Raw genomic sequence first — 20,809 nt, 5'->3', positions numbered from 1 at the left:
AAGATGTATGTTCAATTAAAGATGCGGGCTATAGGTCCACGGTTCTCTGGCACATTTCAGCGCATGATGCTGCCTGCTGAGGCATTTCATGTTAACATGTCAGCAATAATCAGGACGATCATTGATTCAAGCTGTAATTGTTCTGATGGGTGGAGAGATAAGCTGTCATCACCACCCATGCAACTCCAAGTCCAATATTTTGGAATCAGTCATGTGTTCAGAGCATCACTAAATGTGGAACCACCATCTGCAACACCCAAGTAGTAAATATAGAGTCATATATGGATCTCTGTAGAATGGGAAGTACTCTAACTTTATTAAAGTAAAAGTAACTTCATTACTATAAAACGTTCTTCCTTCAAAAGCTTGCTTTAGCAAAGGTATACACTTTCATCAGCAGCATAAACATATTCGTTAAGGTGGTTTTATCATCACTATAAAAAAAAAAAAATCTCACCATATTAAAATCATATTATAATGACTGTAAGAGACATTTAACCACTGCAACATTTGTGTTTATTTTAGGGATAATAATAATAATAATAATAATAATAATAATAATAATAATAATAATAATAATAATAATAATAATAATAATAATAATAATAATAATAATAATAATAATAATAATATGAATTTTAGAGCATTTATTTTTAAGAACTCTTTAATAATATAAGATTTTACACTTCAGGGCGGAACCAAAGTGCCGGCTCGTTGTTTCCTCGGCGCGCTCACTGACCGCCCTCAGTTGCTAAGTAACCTCTGCAGGGGCCGAGTGCTGCATCGCTGGTGTCCCGAACAGCAGCCGGTCGCTGCTGGTCTGCTGCTTCAGACGTGAATCCACTCCAACAAGCCCCGAGAATAAGGATGGACGAGGGCACAGAGTTGTCTCTGACCATCGCTCAGATCGTCCAGCGGCTGAAAGGAAGCCATTTACACTCTCAGATAGAGAGACAAGCCAAAGTGAGCTGCTAAGTTAGCATGTGGCTAATGATGAGGCTGCCACTCTCAGGTTTTACTGTCGTAAACAGCTGATTTTTGACTTGTAGTTCAGTTTATCTTAATGCAAGAATGCACACTGCATACAAGCTATGTAATCTATTAAATGTCCACCTTTTCTTTTATTTGTCAGGAGTGTTTGCACCAACCTGACATAAAACTGGAGTCTCTTAAAGAAGACGTACGCAGTTTTCTCAAAACATCAGGTGGGTCATTAATTTGAGGTCATTATTTTTCAGTTTCTTCAACATATACCCACCGACAGTCAACATCTTATTGTAGTAACACAGTAATTAACTTATTATTTTAATGTCCATGGGGTGATTATAATCCACTTCAATGTTTTACAGGCTGGGAGAGAAAGCTGCAGAATGCTGTGTACAGGGAACTGCATGTGTAAGTGACATTTAGTCTGAAGTTGTATTTGTGTGAAGCTCTGGCACCTATTAGGATCCAGTTAAGGTTTGAAACTTGTGGTTTGCATCTGGGTATATTTAGTTGCAAACAACCTGTGAACTGCAGCACATTCAAAAGAATCAAAGCTGAAACACTTTTATTAATGATTTATTCTCAGGTGGGATGTAACATTCAGTATAAATACACAACAACTGCATCTTAAAGGTTTCATGCATACTGCAGTGCATAATCAGCTTCTGAGCCGTCTCTCTACAACCAGGTTGGCTGCTACATCTTCATACATGTGTATATGCTATAAATGTAGATGAGTGTTTTTCAGTAGCCTATAATGTCTGTGTTGATTTTCCAAAAAGACTAATGAAGGAGCAACACAGAATCTAATGCTGGCTACATGTATTACATCAAATGTGTCAAGTGAGTTACAGTAAAGCTTTAGCTTCACATTTACCATTAGTGCACATGAACAGACGCCCTTTTTTGCACAAACATTTGTACATCACATGCGACACACAGAGAAATGTGCAGTACAGTATGTGTACAGATGACCTAGATCACAGCATATGTTGTTTTTGTCACCTTCTCATCTTAGTAAATTCATATGTTTACTGGTTTTTCACAAAAACACTCAAATTGAGGCTGTTGAGACATAGTTACATAGTGATTCACTCTGTTATATTTGTTTTTGAATTTTGACTAGTTTTGCAGCACATTAATAGATTCAGTTTAATAATCCATAATAGAAATGTGCCTTTTTAATTCACCCTTCTCTTGAGGCTCAGACTGAAACAAAGGATACGTAAAGCTTTGCTTTTAAAGGTTGACTAATGGTTGAGGATTGAACATTGAACATTGACTAATACCACCTTCGTTAGATCATTATTCAGCCCTATATGCTCTTATAGGTGTTTAGATTAGGCTGAACGCTGTTTAATGAACTGAGACCTTGAGTCATTCAGTATGCCCGGAGCATACTTAGTGCTGCAAAGACAAGAGACAATTGGTACATCTTGTGGTGATGTGTCCTGACTCATCATTTTCACGTGCAGGGCACTAATGGCGACTGACTGAAGAAAAATCACATTATAACATAACATTTTATTTGTCTTTTGTTTGACAGTGTACATTTTAAGCACTCACATTTCTAGAAATGTAGCAGTTTGCTTTTTGTCCTTACAAGCTTCAGTCCATTAAAGCTGTCAGTATTTTAGTAAGAACACTTTGCCATTTGTACATGTTTTCTTGATCACCTCTTCTGTTGTATAGTTACACTCCTTACCCTCTTGTGTTTGCTTATTCCAGCCAGCTGCCCCTGAGCCATCCGGCGGCTCCCCCAGAGCATCTCAAAGAGCCGTTAGCCTACATGCGTAAGGCACAGGTTTGTTTGTCTCCTTTTATCTCCCTCAATCTTCACTTGTTATGTTTCCACCACTGTGAAACGTGCTTTTGTCTGTCAAATCACAACAATAACCTATTTGTAACACAGTATCTGAAGTCAAATGTCTGTGTGTGTGTGTGCTCTACTACACAGGCCAACTGGGAGAAACGTGTCCTCAAAAGCCTGAACAGCATGAGTACAGAGCTGGGAGTGCCTCTAGCCCGCAAGGTAATTCAAATATTGTCAGTCCTTGTTGTTATACTGTACAGAGGCACCTAGGAGTTTCTGGATTCTGTAGAATGTTCTGTTTCTGCCTAAGTGGGAATTAAAATGTGATCAGATTTTTATGTTACATGTAGAATTTACTTCTGCAGTTAAACATTGATTTATATATATGTTGTTGAGCACATTTTGGGTCATATTTATGCAAAACCAGAGAAAAATATAGGGGGTTCACAAACTTAAAGCACCACTAAACTTGAATTCATCCATCCTTTAGCTAAACTGCTTATGCTTTATAGGGTCAAAAGGGTGATAGCTTTAATTTCGCCTTCTCAGGCAAGGTAGTTTCTAATGCAAAGGCCTTCAGAGGAGTGCTTTTCCACACTAACTTACTGCATAAACTAACCTCTAAATTGTGTTTAAGTTAGACAGAAACCAAGCTTTTTAAGCCCCTCTCAGAGAGAGTTAACAGTGATTCTGCAGCTTTAGACTGATGATAAGCAGGCCGTGCTGTTTGAAATCTATTCATCAGTATTATTATTGGCTGGGTGCGCACATGATTATTTTCATGACCAAAGAAGTACATTTCCATTGTGACATGTTCAAGATTGGCTCTGTTTTGGCTGTATGGCATTTGTTTGTTGATACCCGCTCTTTCCGCCCACTCCACAGAGACCCGTGTTGGAGCAGAAGGAGCTAACCAACAAATGGAACGAGATGGGCACAGATGAATCAGGTCTCAAGACATTACCCAGGGGTTTGGCCTGAGAGCAATCTGCCTTTCATGAAAGATTAGTGTTGATGTGTCTATGCACTGGTGCATCAGTGTATTTAACATCAGCTTAACATATCTCTAAACCACATCTACTTCAGTGTTTTCATGCTAACCTGTATCTGCTCAGGGAAGGTTTCTGTGCTACACCGCAACTTCTGAAATGTAAATACTAGAGTTTCTACGTGTAACTTTCTTTTTTTTGTTGGCACTACATATATTGTAGAAGATTAGCTACTGTACTAAGGTACAGACACATTTTCTATGGAGGGGATCCACAGGACTAACTAATACAAAGAGCTGCTGCAGTGGATTGTTTGTTAGTTATCCTTCATACCTCCCATCAAAGGCACATTGTAAAGGGGAAAGTATGTAGTATATTAATATTTTCCTTGGTTTTTGTCTCACAGTGAATCAAACATTCAGTTCACTTCAAGTTAGTACTGTACATATACAAAGAACATAGTAACTTTGTTTCCTAACAGTACTATCACAGCTTAACGCTGTATAATAACATTTGAGACTGTGTGCTGTCCGCTGGCTATAAACACTTTGGACTGTGTGAATATAGAAGCTGTCCAGACTCCTTGGATGAAGCTACACCCCTCCTTCCGCCCAAAACCTTAATGGTCCCTCGTCCTGTGGATGACACAGGTCTTGAATTTACTGCAGTGCTGCATAGACGTTAGATGGAAGTTCCACTTAAAGCTGTGCCGTACTGTTCCTTGGACTCGCTGCCAGCTCTGACTGTGCAAATTAAGTCAACAAAGTTCAAGTTGACGATATTAATTTCATTTGTGTAGTCTAGATTCTAAACGTGTTCTGAAAATGCATCTGTAAACACAGTGTACATGTGTCAGCTGGAGAAGACATCCCCTGCAACCATATGCACTATAACGTGTTTATATCTTTCTGCAGATTTAAGTCGCTTCAGGCCTGTTTATGCTCCCAAAGACTTTCTGGAGGTAAGTAGATTCCTAGTTGCTCTGTCATTTCTTTGTGTTAAAGAGGAACTGGAATTTTAAGAAAGGGAAATGATACTACATCAGTGTTTTTACACACAGATGTTAATCGGTTTGCGGAACCCCAACCATGACAGCAGCGAGGATGTCGGTGTCAGGAGCCACTGGGGCCTCATACAAGTTCCCCTCAATGTCAGAGACATCCCACAGCTGGTAGGACCCAGCTAGCTGTCTGGTGTTTGCTTGTCTGTGTGTGTGTGTGTGTGTGTGTGTGATCTTGTGCTTTCTCTACCCCATTAAGCTGCTCTAGAAGAAATCTGTACTTGTGTTAACCTTTCAGAGACGGGCGTACTCAGAGCTGAATCTGGCCACTGGGCAGTTGGGGATTGATGACCACGCACACATCCACCCAGGTATTTAGAAACAAAAGTGCAAATGTACTTCTTCATGTGCTAAATAACTCCTGTTTTAATGCTACTTTGAAAGTCGGATATTATTATTAACATTTTAAATGACTTGTTATATTAAATGTTTAGCATTCAATAAGTGATTGATAATAAAAAATAAATAAAACAAACTCCCACTAATCATTCAACAGCTTCTCTCCATCAAGCCTAAGCACATTTCTTTTGCCAACAGTAGATAATCAGAAATACATTTATTTACCTATGGACACAGGGCTTTTTAATGGCGTATAAACCACACTGGTCTCAAATGAGCCTGTGCCCTGACTGTCTAGGATTTCTCAAACAATATCTCTTTAAAGTCCAGATATTGACATTGCTACAGTCTGATGTTTAGGCTGGAAATAGAAGCGTATCTGCCGTCTCTGTATTTGTAAATCAAAGAGATAACATTAGTTTAAAAATGGATTCGCTGCCAGACTGATTCATTTATTTCATTTTTCTTTCTCTTCTAACCCTTTGTAGACTTGTTCGAAAATGAGTATGTTGAAGTCGGGAAAAAAGGTTAGTAGTAAGATGGTATTTGTGTCACATTTCTCTCTCTACTGTAAGTGGTTTCCTGTAGTTTTAATCGTTTTTTAAATCTTTGATTTCTAATCTTTTTTAAGTAGCATTTATACTGGCGTCTGGGCATCTCAAGCACCTTGTGAGCTAAACCCTAACAGAAGTATTATTACTTTATCATTATGAATTACTGGTTATTAGTAGGACTGATTGACTCAGGGTTAGGAAGAGAAGCGTCAGGCTCCAGCTGCAGTCTTGAGTCTCTCTTGTGTTTTATTTTTTATATTTGTACTCAATTTGGACCACTATTTTTACATGAACTATTCTTTATTTTTCTGGAGATAAGCATCAAATATATCTTGTTATATCCACTGTGTTGCTATTTTCTTTAAAGTAGTAAAAAAAAAAGCTCAAATAGGGCGCACTTATTATAGACACTAAAAAAACATGGTGCAGAAAAGTTATTTAATAGTTATTTAAACACAACATAAGTCACCCAGTGTACTTTGACTGTCACTGACCACCAGGTGTGAACACAAAATCCTTAATATCAGCTCCTGATTGAATGAACCCTCCTCTGCTCCCCCTCTCAGGTGCCATAAGCGGTACGAGGGACACTTGAAGTTTTAACTCATTGCTCTGCTGTGGCCACAGTGTAAACGCCAAACATTTTATGGAAACCAATCAGACATCAATCGAGCAGAGTCTTAAAAACACAGGCTGTTTTTTATATACACAGCCACCAGGCCCCCACCCACGATTTTAGCCTTGGTTGGCCGTGTGTTGGCTCCCGGGCTGCGAGTTGTGCTCAAGGCCAAGTGTTAAGTGCACTCAAATAGGAAATTTAAGAGACAAGGAGTGTGTTCGTTTATGTTATGACTGGCCAGCACCTTGTGTCAAGTGCTGTGTGTTTTTGGCTACTGTCACAGCAGAGATTTAGGGTAGAATGAGAGGTTGTTTCCAGCATTTGAGTGCTTTTTGGAAAGTTACTGTCTGTAAAAATCATTATTATGGGAACGTTTGGCTTTTTTTTTTTGTGTTAATACACTTTCAAAAGGGATAGAATGAAATTGTGAACCTGTGAAATCCAAACACTTGGATGTTAGACTGACGTACATGTCCAATAATTTAGTGAATATTTGTGATGATTAGAGTGCTTTCCATGTTTTTGGATGCATCCGAGCTGACACTGGAAGATGCTTTACTTCTGTCCTAATAGAGGACATTTTGTTCAAGCTTTACTGGAGAAAACAAACCTATTAACAGTTTTAGAACATGTATAGAGTTGAATATAAGTGATATAACTTCAAATGTTACTTCTCAGTTTATTCTTGTCGTTCATGCCTCGAGAAGTTTGATGCCACTATAATACAGTGTCAGTCAGGAGAATGTGAATATATGAAGCTTATGTTCCCAGCTATTTCTTGGCCGGGAGCAGTGTCATCCTGGAGTCTTGTCGTCGCTCTGAGCTTTGCCAGGCAACCAGCAGAGACTCCAGGAAGTCTCGGCAAAGAATTTGCCTGGTGGATTTTCTTAGATTTGGATATAGCCAGGCAAGGTGTTTTTGCCTCTGCTTCAAGTCAACTATGTTTTCTTTACGTCTCCTACGCCAATTAAACGGAACAAAAACTGCTCACTCATCTAACACTCTGCAAGAAAAGCGAACAAGCATGTGGACATGAAGGACACCTCTCTTTCTCTGCCGCGTCTCACTTCTTCATCTCTTCCTTGTCTAGTGGTTACGGAGCAGGACAGTGCAGCAGCGCAGCAGTACAGCAGGCAGGGCTGCCCCACCGGTCTCCGGGCTGAACTGTGGGCCCTCATCCTCAACTCCACCAACCAGCCACAGGTAACACAGACACACAGCTGGACCCTAGTGACGGCTGTCAGCTGTCACTATTTGTTATAAAACAGCCGCGCACACACAGCTGCAGTGATTCCCAAACTCAATGTTTACTGCAAGCCGAGGTTTTCAGCTGCAGCAGTTTCCCCAGTGTTATTTTCACTGGTTTCAGTGGAGAATCCTAACAACACTATTCATTTTGTATCCCGGGATTTACACAGAACAGTAAAAACCAACATATTAAATACCAACTGACCCACACGTTCTACATAATCTGTGTATTAGCCTCTGCCCTGTTTATCTTAGCAGGCTGCGGCTTGTCCCGTGTGTACAAATGCTAAGATAATCAAATGCCAGCGATTTAGCACAGTTAGCCCAAACAGAGCAGCTGTCTGCCTGTGTGGCAAAGTGCTGTGTAAACGCTGGAGTCCAGAGTCTCCCACTGAGGCCAAGTCGATAAAACAATGCTTGTGATGGGGAAATTGATTTCTGAGGGAGAGTTGGAGGAACGGACTGAGGTCTGGAGAGTGTCAGCAGGGAGCTGGATGGCAGGAGGGCAAACACATTAAGCAGTTAGCTTTGCTGAGTGACAGAATGTTCATTCTCACTATTGTGACTCGTGCAGAGTTAGAACAATTGTTTCACATGTAAAAAGACACGCGCCTCCTCATCTGCTTGAATAAACACAAAATTACTCCACGATATTACATCACGGAAAGCATAATATTTTCTAGGAAAATGGTTGTCAATCTTAATTTATTAATAAAATAAGATTATTTTTTTTCTTTTCAGTCAGTTTTCATGTTGATTTTATTTTCTAGTGATACATCAAAAGTCCTGGCGCACACTTTAACTTATAGCAGGAAAATCTATCATCAACTTCTGCTATTGTAGAAAAACATAATTATCTCTCTTCCACTGATACTGTCCATACCACCAAAATGGTTTCAATCTCCTACATGTCAAAAATGACAATTTGTTTCTGTTCTCCTCACATCCGCAGCCCTGGTCATTGCCAAGGTGCTTCACAACTGTCGAGAGGACATTTTTACCGCTCTGTCCACCCCGTGTCCTGTTCTCCTGTCCATTTATGATAACCTGTCTCTAACCGGAGACGTGTTTCAGTTTAGCCATGCTGTTAGAAACACAATACCCAGCTGTTACGCTTCATTTAAACCTGCTGTCGCCACCGTCATGGAGAATGAATATAGTTTAAGAAAGTTGTCTTAAAGGATTAATACCAATTTCTTAAATAATTTAAAAGCTTTTTTATTTGTTTATGAATGCCACACACACTAGGTTCTTATCCTCATGCAGTTTATTGTGCACATAAAACATGTTGGATCTTTGCTGTTTCAGGACGTGATGCATTATGAACAGCTTAAGGCTGGAGTTATACAACACGACTTGCTGGTGGACAACCTCATCTATAAAGTAAGTTCCTCTGCGCTGACACTGTTTGTCTTTATGAAGCCCTATAATAAGGCTGTTAGAGTGCTTTTAAAACACATATTGAAAGCTTTAGTTTCCTGGGTGGTGGAGTCAAGTACTGTTTTCTGTTTTCAGCTATTTACAACTTCCAGCATTTATTGTGTGTGTTTTGTCATTATTGGGGCAAAAACTAATTCCAAATACTTTGTCCACCAGGATGTGAAGCTCACTGCCAGTAATGACGACTACTACTTTGTGTTTGAAGATTTCCTTTATCAGGTGATCTTTTGTTTTCATCTCTCATTATTTAACACACCATTACTCTTCTTCTCTTACATAGCACTTTGCTACCTCACTGTTAACCATGGACAGTTATATTCATATAATATAATTCATACAATCGGTCTCTGATCCATATAATATATGGACCAGTGACTGAATTGCCAACTGCTGATTAGTGGACATCTCCACTTCACAAGCGACAGGCTAACCAATTTTTAAAACATTTGCTCTTCAATTAAATTAGCAACAAAATCTGAAAAATATACTTAGTTGTTATTCATTTTTAAATCCACGGTGCTCAGAAAACATGTTGCATCTCCTTTAATGAGCCCATGTGTAGCAACAGAGAGACAATCTAGTGTGTTGGATATAATTGTTCATAGCAAGAAGCTGATTAAGGGGTTACAAAACATTATGAGGGCATTGACTCGCAAAGGATTTTCACAGATTATCAAGTTTAGTTAGAATAATAGCTTTTGTTATCTCCGCTATTTTAGAAGTCAGCATTAACACTCTTGAGGCATTTTGTGACTATAAGCATGACATTTTCTAACTTTATTTGCATTAGTAGATGCTATTCAAACTGTTTCTTAACATGGGACTCCTTAATTCATGAATACAGACTCTGAAACCACATTACTGCTAAACATTTTTCATTCCACTAGATAAGATCTTAATCCCTAACCACAACCATAGCCATAGCCACTCCAGTCATATAAACTTGTATCAGTTTACTGTCACATAAGGACAGTTATTGAATAACATGAATAGCATTCTTCTTTATCTATAGTTACATATTTAGCCCAGACAAGGATAGAGTCTGTTATTATTAGCTTTTCTGGTTGTCACTGCTCTATTTGCCTTTGGTGCTCAGCAGATAAGGTCGTATATATACTTGACATCTGGTTTGTTCTGCAGCTATTAGCATGTCATGCTTCCTGGTAGCTAACACACACAGGTTTTGCAAGAACAAAGCTCCAGTACTGCTGTCAATATTGACTGATGACAAATTTACTAGGCAGTGAAAGAATCCATTTAGTGTGACGTGAGTGTGGATTCACTTGGTTCACATGAGGAGGAAATTGTAGGAAGTTTAACTAAAAAGTGCAGTTTCCCAGAAATGTTAGAAGAGAATTCACATTTTGTCAATTTGAATTCTCAAGATAGTCTTTATGGTCAAACAGAAGACATCCGAGACACTCACAATTGTCCTCGCCTGCCACCATTTTTCATATTCTTCTATGAATAAGACTCACTGTTTCATTTTTGCCCGGACGGATGATTTCCTCCCTGATGTAATCCATTGTAAGTGGTTGGTGGAAATGAAATCTGTTCTCAAAAAGACAGAAATGGGACTGTAATGGAAAGAACTCCCACTTACACAGTCATTTCATGAAACAAGAGGCCACTTGAGGCTTGGTTATTGTCTGCTTCAGTACATCCTGAAACACTGGCTCCAGGTGTCCTGCTTTCAAGATTTTTTATCCAAGAGTATGCGAGGCTGCTCAAGACCATCACCGGCTCACAAAGATATAAAACTGTATCAGCCACAGCTTCATCTGGGCTTTTTGTCAGGCAATAATAATATGATGCACTATAATGTACACACAACCCATACACAACCGTGTTTGTGTGTTTGACAGAGATCTAAAGAGGGGAAATGCCATGTACCCCAAACAATATGTCTTGAGTTAATCCAGTTTGAGGTATCCTTTAATTAGTTCATCTAAATAAATGTGTGTGTGGATGAAACATGTCTTTCCTCAGGTGCTGCTGTGTTTTTCCCGGGACACCGCCGTCTTGGAGCACTTCAAATACAACAGTGCCACTCCTCCCAAATCTTACATCCAAGGTGAGACACGCCATAAAAAGAAAATCATGTAATTTGTACCAGTTCACTCAGATGACCTTACACAAAGTTACTCCTAGATGTACGTGGGGTGAGTAATTAGTTTTGTGCTTGCCTCGCAGGGAAAGTAGGAAATGAGGAGTGTGCTGTTGTTTATCCACCAAATGGTGAGCCTGCCTCCTGACATTCACATCATATAATTTTATATATTCTGATGATATATGATATAGGTGAATGGTTTAAGACTCGGCCTGTTTGCAAACTACGTAAACTCCAATTACCCATCACATCTCAGCGAGATCTTGTGTTTAAAAATTCTGTTTGAACAGGTGTAATCCCTTTCCACGGATTTTCTATGTATGGTGAGTACGTGTTAATGTGCTCTGCTCATATTACTTTTCCAACAGGAGCACAGAACGAGTGATATACAACAGATATTGTGTCTATTTGTCCTACAGTGGCACCTTTGTGTTTCTTGTACAATGAGCCGTCAAAGCTCTACAGCGTATTCAGAGAAATGTACATCCGCCACTTCTTCAGATTACACTCCATCTCCTCCTCTCCTTCGGTAAGAGCGCAGATTGTTTGTGACTGCTACATGTTACAGTCATATTATTCAGTTTGTGTGTACATGAACTGTAAACGGTCCCACGTTTGCTCCTGCAGGGTATAGTGTCTTTATGCCTGCAGTTTGAGCAGCTGCTCCAGACTCACCTGCCTCAGCTCTTCTACCACCTTCGACAGATTGGTGCACAGCCGTGAGTTGCTCTGTGTTGCTTGTTAATGAGGTGTGGCCCCAGCGGAACTGAAAGATGATTGACTGACACATTACACATGATGATTAGATCTAAAAAATACACTGCAGTGCAATGAGTACAGTAATAGTGTTTGCAGTCTCTACATGAGATATATACACTGCTTAAAAATAAATTGGACACTTAAGTTACATTTTGTATTTTGACAAACAGTTTATTCCATTTAAAAAGCTTTATACATCTAAAACATATAATTTGTTCATTCAAAATCGTAAACCAAGTTGAATGAATTTCATCGCGACAACCCATATTGTGTCTCAGAAGTGTGTATGCACTCCTGACAATGTCTGGACATGCTCCTGATGAATCCGCTCCTCCCAGACCCAGATCACAGCTGTGAGGTTACCGTTGGCTGTGATCACTGTGTACCTGCTCTCGCCTGTGAACCAAATGGGATGCCAGTGGCAGACCTGCCAATTCTTGTGTGCTCTGTTTGAATGCCAGTCGAGCTGCACCGTGCTGGGCTTTGAGCACAGGTGGTACTAGACGATGTCCGTCCCTCATGCCACCCTCATGGAGTCTGGTGGGTCAGAAAAACATGAGCGCACTACAGCCTGCTGGAGGTCATTTGGTAGGGCTCTCACAGTGCTCCTCCTGTTCCTTAGCATATCCTGATGGAGCTCTCTTGGTGTAATGGCCGGCCTCCTGGTATATTCTTATGGTCTTGAGACTGTGCTGGGAGACACAGCAAACCCTTGCAACCCTTGCTGTCTCAGTAGTGACAAGGACACTAGCAAAGCACAAAGACTGAGTAAGTCAGGAAGGATAAGGAGAGAGCCTTTATCGGTGTCAACCATGTGCACAATCCTTCTCTCTTGGGAGGTTATCTTGCTTTTGCCTCTTTGTTGCACTTGTTGTCACTTTGCACTAAAGCATGTGAAAATGATTCACAATGACTTGTGCTTCCTAAATGGACAGATTGGTAACCCTGAAGTTTAACTGAAGTGTTCCCTTCATTTTTTGAGCAGTGTGTATACACACACCAGGTATATATACTGTATGTATATATATATATATATATATATATGTATACATATGCCTCATTGAATTTATGACTGTTCCATATTTAGCTGTTGTTTTTATGGTGTCTGAGTCACATACACCCTGCAGAATGTTTTTCCAGTTTTGTCAGCAGTCCTACAGCTATGAGCTACTGCCATCTTGTGCTGAGTTAGTGGAATCACAATTCCCTAATAAATGAAATAACATTAACAATTATCTTCTTCAAAAAGCTGTCTGGACTATAATATACATTTAAAATATAAGTTTGGGTTAAATAATTTAAATTTCATTTGAATTCTTTTATCCATGATGCTCATTATAGAAATAAACCCCCCTTTAATGTGTCAGATGTGATTATTCTGTCGCCAGGTTGCGTATTGCCTTTAAGTGGATGGTGCGGGCCTTCTCTGGCTACCTCTCTACTGATCAGCTGCTGCTTCTCTGGGACAGGATCCTAGGGTATGATTCACTGGAGGTAGTTGCAGGTATTGCACTCACACTTGGATGCACACTCTGCAGTAACAACCTTGATATTTGTACAAACACTAAAATTATTTTTTTACTTTACTTTCAACATCCTCTTTTCTTCCCCTTTCTTTTTCCTTCATGCCCTCTCTTTCTCTTCTATTGCTGTCTGAATATCGGCATCCAGTCCTAGCAGCTGCCGTGTTTGCCTTCCGCGCCGAAAACCTGATGGAAGTGACGTCACTGGCCTCAGCTGAGGTATGGTCATTTCACATCGCACTTCTCTGTGTGTGTTTGTGTGTGTGTGTGTGTGTGTGTGTCGGGGTGGGGGGGGTAATGTGTTTGAAACTCCAGTCTTTTCTCTGTCGCCCCACATACTCCTGGAAAGCTGTAAATAGCAGTTGACGACTAGCCAGCACCAGTAACCCAGTCTTCTGCATTTACTTGTTTGAAAAAATGGACACTAAAGAACCCATACCTCTTACCCTGCCCTGTGTGCCAGCCCACCAGCACCTGCAGACACTGAAACGCCAATATGAGTGCATTCTGTGGTAGCTTCTGCACTGTCACTTGCGTTGCATTGTTACAGTATTGTTACGTATGCCTGCACTGTATACTGCACCTGCTCCCATACTGTGGTCCCACTATCGTATGCCAAGAACCGAGACCAAACCATACAATGACTTGCTTCACTCGCTCCCCCTCTCACCTTCTTCTTCCCCCTAAGATGAAGGGGTTAAACTACAGTGTGACTCATGGGGCGACACGTTGAGCTGCTGCTCTAAGATGCTGGCTCATTTAGCACCTGCCCCAGCAGAGAGAAGATATCATAACATACTGCTCCTCATCTTATATTTAGAACGTCAGACCCAGCGCTGAAATATTAAACCCTCTTGCTTAACATGAGATGGTCCCTAAATTTAATCTCCCACCTATCCCAAAAGGACAGGGGTGGGGAGTGGTGTACTCTCAAGCATGGATTGTCGCTTCTCAATGATCCTGCATCATTATTATGCATGTCGTTCTGTGTGGTTCTTTTCTGAAAATTGTCCCGTGCCTTTTTTCAAAGGGCGAGGGTTGTGCTTTTTTGAGTTCATGAAGCGTGTAAATGTAGATGACAGATCTTATTTGTGTTTGTTTGATATGCACACTGCAGGCTGTCCTTGCTGACCTTTCAACTCTGAAGGTCATGCCCCTTATCCAGATCTTTCTATTTGCCACCGCCATCTGACATTCACCGGAACTGCAGTACGGGTCGTGGTACGTACTGTACATATCACTAAGAAGATACAGCGACAACACAAAAAAAACCCCAGCTATAACCACATCGATGTCAATGATCATCTATCAAGAAACACCGGGCCAAAGTGTAGGATATCAATGAATAATGAAAAAACACCCAGACCGCAATTATAGTTAAATTGCACTGGTTCAAGCAAAACGCCAAAGCCCTCTTCAGCATGTATGCACCATAAATAAATACCTTGTATTGTGTTGTTAGGTATTATACAATATGTAAGTGTAGCCTAGGGGGCACTGAGGTTAAACTAACCTTCTTAAGCCATATGCTTTGCAGGAAAGATGATATGCACAGCAGATAAGCTCATTAGGAGATGAGTTGCGTGAAGCAGTCATAACAACAGTAACATCTCCCAGCTTGGCTAATGAAGTGTTAATTAGGTCATGCAATTCATTCTGCTCTGTGGCCCCTGCTTGTTATAACACCATTTGATAATACTGTCGCTGATGAATGAAGAGATTGGAAGCACTGCCTGTGCCAGCGTGTTGAGAGACACAGTCAGACGCCACAAACTGAATCAAACTGTAATTTATTTACGAAGGAACTGCATATTACTGCACCCACAGAGACATTTAGCACCTGCAGTGCCATCTATTCAGTTGAATTGTGAACATTTTTATGTTTGTTTGTCAATTTCAAATTATGCATTTAATTCTTGAATGTATTCACTGACTAATGCAATCAAATCATTTTTAATTTATTATTAAAAGTAATCTCAAATCAGTGTCATTGTCTTTCACCTTCAATAGCATTTAAAAAAATTAAGTTTTGTTGAATCACTTCCTTCAGTTATTCTATAAAACTTTAAACACCTTGAAAATATGACAGTTGTGCTGCCTGATCAGTGCTTAGTTGAACATTTCTCTTGGTTTGTGTGACAGGGTGAATGTTTGGACAGGATGTACAGTACTTTGATCGCTCACTGTGGGCATTTGTGGAGAGGGCAGAGTGGGCAAGTGACAGGTAGCAGCACTGAGGGACTTTAAGGGCAGCACTGAGGGCAGAGACTGCCTGCCTGCTCCTGCTCCTCACAGCTTTCCTCCTACACGTAGCATCTGCTCTATTTCTCCCTTGCTGTTGGCTGCCGTCCTTCCTGCTGCCCCCTGTGTGGGCTCGTATCGAATTATGCTGTTCTTCTATTTCGTGTCTCTCTCTCTCCTGGTTCCTGCTACATCTGCCACCTGTTTACTAGGCCTCCCATGGCTGACTCTTTTACCAGTCATGCACCTCCTTTGGCCCACAGAGGCCGGTTTCTCCCAAGACAACTAAAACCTGCTGTGCACTTTGCTCATACGGTGGTCCCTCCTGGTGGATGATGTGCTGCATTGCAGGGCAGCGTGCCTTCTGTCCATCACCACTCTGAGGCTGGCCACTGCTGAGAGATTTCTCATTGAAGGCTGTATCAAATACAGTGGGCTTAACAAGCAGCATGTTGTTTGATGTTTTGGCTCCATGCTCTCATTACTGATGATATAAAGTGACACAACAGCGGTTAGGTTTTCATACCATATTAAACTAAACAGTACAAAGATACAGCTTTTTGTAATGCCTCACTCCCATTCCAGTGAGATAAAAGTACTTATAAAAGGATTACAGTTATGTGTACTTAAACTTTTGATCCTATGTATGTTGCAATTTCAGTGAAACACAAAAAATGAAATTCAAGTGCTTGTACAACAGCGTGCTCTGGCACAGGCCGAGCGTTTCAAGTTAATTTATGCTCATAGCCGTCTAACAGAAGCATGTCTCTGAAGCATAAAGTAGTTCAGCATGCGGTATCATGTTGGAGTGACATACCGTAGGCATCCTGACAGCACTGGCCTTCAGAAATGTGGGTGAGCCATTATATTCAGGGATCCAAGACCGGGACAGCTGAGTATGCAGCTGACACACTGTATATACAGTATACCACATAAAGCTGGAAACTGGAACAAGGTATACTTTTCACTGCAAGCAAACTAACCTGTTTTTCCCGGAACAGCTGGGACAGATGTGCTATTTTAAACAGTGCTAATGTTTGTGAAGGCAGGTTTTTGGTGGTCATACAAATGTGTATATATTTCTCATTTAATCGATAGTCACGCTTTACATCATAGATTAACACATCACATTTTGATGTGAGGAATGTTTCCACACTAACTTCCTAATCCTGCATCCTAATGTGGCTACATGAAGCGATTTAATGACCTTAGATTTTACGTAAACAACTGCTACAAATTCAAATCCATCAACATTTATTTGACTCCAGTGTTCACCTGACAAACATCCTGACACCTGTGGCTGTATTTGTTTGCGCCTCAACACGAAAGCATTGTGTAGGAAGCAAAAGGGCCTTATATTAAAATTAAACTCAATTTGCATGGGATGGCCCTGACAGTTCCCAGACAAACCATGGGAAACCCTGGCTCTACACAGGAACAGGCATGAGAGTGAAAGTTCAGCAAAACCGAAAGCTTGACCCTGAGTTACTTTGTCTTTGGTGAAAACAAAACAATCGAAGAGGAAACGGGTCACAGAGAGCAGTGGTGTGATTCACTGATCTGTTCTTAATAGTATTTAAACAACAGTGAGACAAGTTCTTCTTCTTATTAGTTATTATTATTATTGTTGTTGTTATTATTATTATTGTTATTATTATACCTTTTCTAAACAGCAACTATAAAGAACTTTTATTAACAAAGTTATATAAAAATCTTTACAGAGAATAAATAACATTGTGACTGATAAAATCAAAACACCGGTATGATTCATTTCCCGCGCTGAGCATCTTCAAAGACGCTACCGTGATTTCGGAACCGACCAATCAGGCTCTGCCATGTTGGGACAGTCCAGCCAATGAGGGCGCTCCGTCTGGAGGAAAACTTTGCTCGGCCCTGAGTGGGTGAAGTGGACAAAGCAGCGGTGCGGACCTCCTGGTCGGCGAGGTGGGGGGGACTCGAACGGGAGGTTTCCGTGGAGGACACCTCCACTCCGGCCGCGGTTCAAGCCCCACACACCGGTGAGACCACGCCGGGCCGCCGGGAGCTGAGCTCCCCCCAGTTAGCAGCAGCTGAGCCGGGTGGCGAATGATGCCGCGCTGAGTTTGGGTAAAAACAGCAGCGGTCGGTCGGTCGGCTGGTGTCCTGCATGCGGCAGCAGCCGCGGCCAAATGACCCCTCCTCCTCCTCCTCCTCCTCCTCCTCCTCCTCCTCCTCCTTATGATGCCAAAAGCATTTTGCATAGTGACTTCCGCCCCGCTCGGCTTTCCGTCCCCGCTGGTCCGCATCAGCCGGCGAGCAGCTGGTCTGACAGGAGGACACAGTCTCGCAGCGAGCCGCGGAGAGCTGACTTAAAACCTGCTCCGGGAAAGTGGGTCGATGTCGTGCGCGGCTGACACCGGTCAGATCAAGGATTAGGAGACGCGGAGGACCAGGATCCGGACGCCGTGCGCTGTTTTCGCGCTGTGGGATTTGCTACTTCTCCGCGGAGAGGCGGACTTACTGTACGAGCCGCGTCCTTCCTCCGGGATCCAGCCCCGCACTTGGTGTGATCAGGAGCTCCCGCATTTTACCACGCTCGCTACAAAAACAGCAAAAAGAAATAAAAAAACAAAAAAACACGCCACAACCATTTTGGTGAGCGTGCGTGCGCGCGGCCGCGGCGGCACGGCGTGCGTGCGTGCGTGCGTGCGTGTTTGTTTTGGACCGGGGATTCCTCCAGATGAGCTGCATGTGCGCTGTCGGCTGGAGCCCGTTTACGCGTTTTAATGGCTCACACCAGACATGGGGGGCTCGCAGCGGTCCCCCCTCTCTAAGGCGCAGCTCAGCCGCGAGGGGCCACCGGAGTCCAGCTGAGGGGGCTCCTGTCTCGGACTAGTTTGGCGTTTGTCTCCGTGCCACCATGGTGTGTTGCTCTGTAGGCAGCTTCCACGCTCCTGTGAGGTTTGCCTTCAGCCGGTAGCTTTGCAAACAAGTCTACTGCGGGATTTTTATTTTTATTATTTTTTTTTTAAGTTGGTGCATTTTGCAGGTGTCTCCTTTTTTTTTTTTTTTTTGTCTTGTGACATTTCTCTCACCTGATGGACTATTTTTATTTGATTGTATTGTATTTTGGCTGACTGGTGCTGTGTCAGTCTGAGCCTGGACACACACATATATATATTTATATATATATATTATTTTTCGGGATTGCCCCTGTGCTTTTAAATCTCCATCTTCACTCTCTCAGTCAGTTTCCACCATGAGCTACATCTACAAGCTGGTGAATGTGTTGCTACGTGGACTCGTCATCTATGCGGTACTGGGCTTGGAGTGCACTAACTCGAATGATCTATCCAGCCACTCGTCTGATGCTGCAAGCGTGGCCACCACAGGTAAGCACCAGTCCATGTCGGATAACGTTACAAGTGTCTCCCATTTATTTACGCATGTACAGTGTTCCCCACCTCTCCCCCCCTTCTTCCCATTGTCCCCTGTGGCTTTGACGGGGAAAGCCGAGGAATGCCCTGCGCAGAGGGTTTTCATGGACAGTGATGCATTTCTATGTCGAAAGTAACCTTCCTCTCCTCTCTCCCCCCCTCCCTCCTCACCTCCTCTCTTCCTCTTTGCTTTGCTGGGGAATGCATGACATGACAGGAATGCAAGATGCATCCTCACTGAGGAAGAGAGGATTTACTGTAATGGTATCACCAAGGATGTATTGGAGGATAAATCTCATCTCGTTTTTTTTTCCCCCCATGTATGTGATGCCCAGCACCCGTATTCACAGGATAAACACAGGCTTACATACGCAGTCCACATCCAAGATTGTAAGATAAATCCCATTTCTGTTGTGGTGATATGGTGACTAATGAAAGGAGTTCACTTCAGTGTTTTGTATGTTGTCATTAGTCGGTGTTTTGAGTCGGTGCTGACACCGAAGGAGAGGAGCATTTCCATCTATTTGCATCTGTTGTTAACCAGCCGATATTGATTTGTTGGTACAGGGTAGGTGTTGTAAGTTTAATAAAAGGCCCACTCATGAGGAGGCAGTTGTGCAAGAACAAACAACAAAACAACTCTTCTTTTATTCCATGTAATTATCTAATAGGGGCCAAGACGGATAGAGAAAGCATTGATACCTTGAAGCTTTGCAACAAATATAATATATACAACATCTAGTTGAAGCTAAGTAGCAACAGACATTAGGGTTTTGGTTTTAAACAATTAAATAGCTACAAACATCAGACTTTTCAGGGTTAAAACAAACGGTAATAATGTTCTGTAACATAGACCATATATAAGTACATGATTCTGTGTGTACATATGTTACATAGGAGCTTACAGAAGCAGTGATTAACAAAGTACACTTGTATTTTACTGGAGTTTCTTTTATACTTAACCACCTGCTTATACACAAATAGGCTTAAATCAGCTCAGCGACTCTCTTTGCTCAACATTGAGTTTCTATAGTAGCACAGATCTTCTTTGTCTGTTTATTTTTTTGTCATTACTCAAATCAGTACTGTGTAAAATAGAGTTTTCTTGCAGTACTTCAACATGAATAAAGAATCTGAAGTGGTGCTTCTGCTTAACGTGAACTTGCAGTTTAACTTTAGTATTGAGTTTGTGTACTTGAAATATGTGTAACTGTATATGCAGGCGTACACGTACAAATCTATTCAAAACCTGTTCATTCATGGTCACGTCCTTGTTAGTGTCTGAGCTATTATTTTACCCGTGTATTGAAAACCTGATGTTCTGTAACCTGCTTGACTCAGTTAGATTTTAGTCTTTTCAGTCAAACAGCGGTCAACATAAGTGTAACCTATCCTTAAAATAATATACATCCAGTGTATGTTTATCATCTGTTACCACATGATCCAATGTTCATACTTTCATATGTTGTGATAGCAGCTGATCTCCATGACAACGGACCAAACGTCCATCTGTTGATTGAGGCCACAAAATGTTCCCGAACGCTCCTTAAAATTTCCAGTTCTGAGACATTTTCTGCAGTAGCTAAGGTCATTAATGAAACTCCAGCCACGTCCTTATTTTGATAATAGAGGCACTGAAAAAAGCCTATAATCTCATCTATATATTTATGCTCATCAAACACATTCAACCCTACTGGACAAGTAATAAACC

General features: G+C 41.4%; 1 protein-coding gene across 6 annotated transcripts in view; it reads left to right on the top strand.

The window, feature by feature from the left end:
* The first annotated feature begins 776 nt into the window (after window positions 1-776).
* Window positions 777-20,809, top strand: part of tbc1d19 (TBC1 domain family, member 19) — a 51,332-nt gene continuing 31,299 nt past the window's right edge. For 2 of the 6 annotated variants that reach the window (XM_026352920.1, XM_026352921.1), the window contains exons 1-22: window positions 777-963; window positions 1,133-1,205; window positions 1,350-1,395; window positions 1,574-1,675; window positions 2,716-2,791; window positions 2,945-3,019; window positions 3,686-3,749; window positions 4,704-4,750; window positions 4,850-4,960; window positions 5,088-5,160; window positions 5,677-5,715; window positions 7,452-7,564; window positions 8,918-8,992; window positions 9,206-9,268; window positions 11,039-11,123; window positions 11,243-11,287; window positions 11,450-11,482; window positions 11,579-11,688; window positions 11,787-11,878; window positions 13,307-13,422; window positions 13,590-13,660; window positions 18,909-19,053. In XM_026352920.1, coding sequence (XP_026208705.1) covers window positions 868-963; window positions 1,133-1,205; window positions 1,350-1,395; window positions 1,574-1,675; window positions 2,716-2,791; window positions 2,945-3,019; window positions 3,686-3,749; window positions 4,704-4,750; window positions 4,850-4,960; window positions 5,088-5,160; window positions 5,677-5,715; window positions 7,452-7,564; window positions 8,918-8,992; window positions 9,206-9,268; window positions 11,039-11,123; window positions 11,243-11,287; window positions 11,450-11,482; window positions 11,579-11,688; window positions 11,787-11,878; window positions 13,307-13,422; window positions 13,590-13,660; window positions 18,909-19,053 — 1,750 coding nt within the window. In that variant the 5' untranslated portion in view covers window positions 777-867. The other 4 variants (XM_026352924.1, XM_026352922.1, XM_026352925.1 and 1 more) reach the window with 4 other exon arrangements.

Source organism: Anabas testudineus, chromosome 18 (genome assembly GCF_900324465.2).
Source record: "Anabas testudineus chromosome 18, fAnaTes1.2, whole genome shotgun sequence".
NCBI classification, from domain to species: domain Eukaryota; kingdom Metazoa; phylum Chordata; class Actinopteri; order Anabantiformes; family Anabantidae; genus Anabas; species Anabas testudineus.
This window is presented reverse-complemented; position numbering and strand designations above follow the sequence as displayed.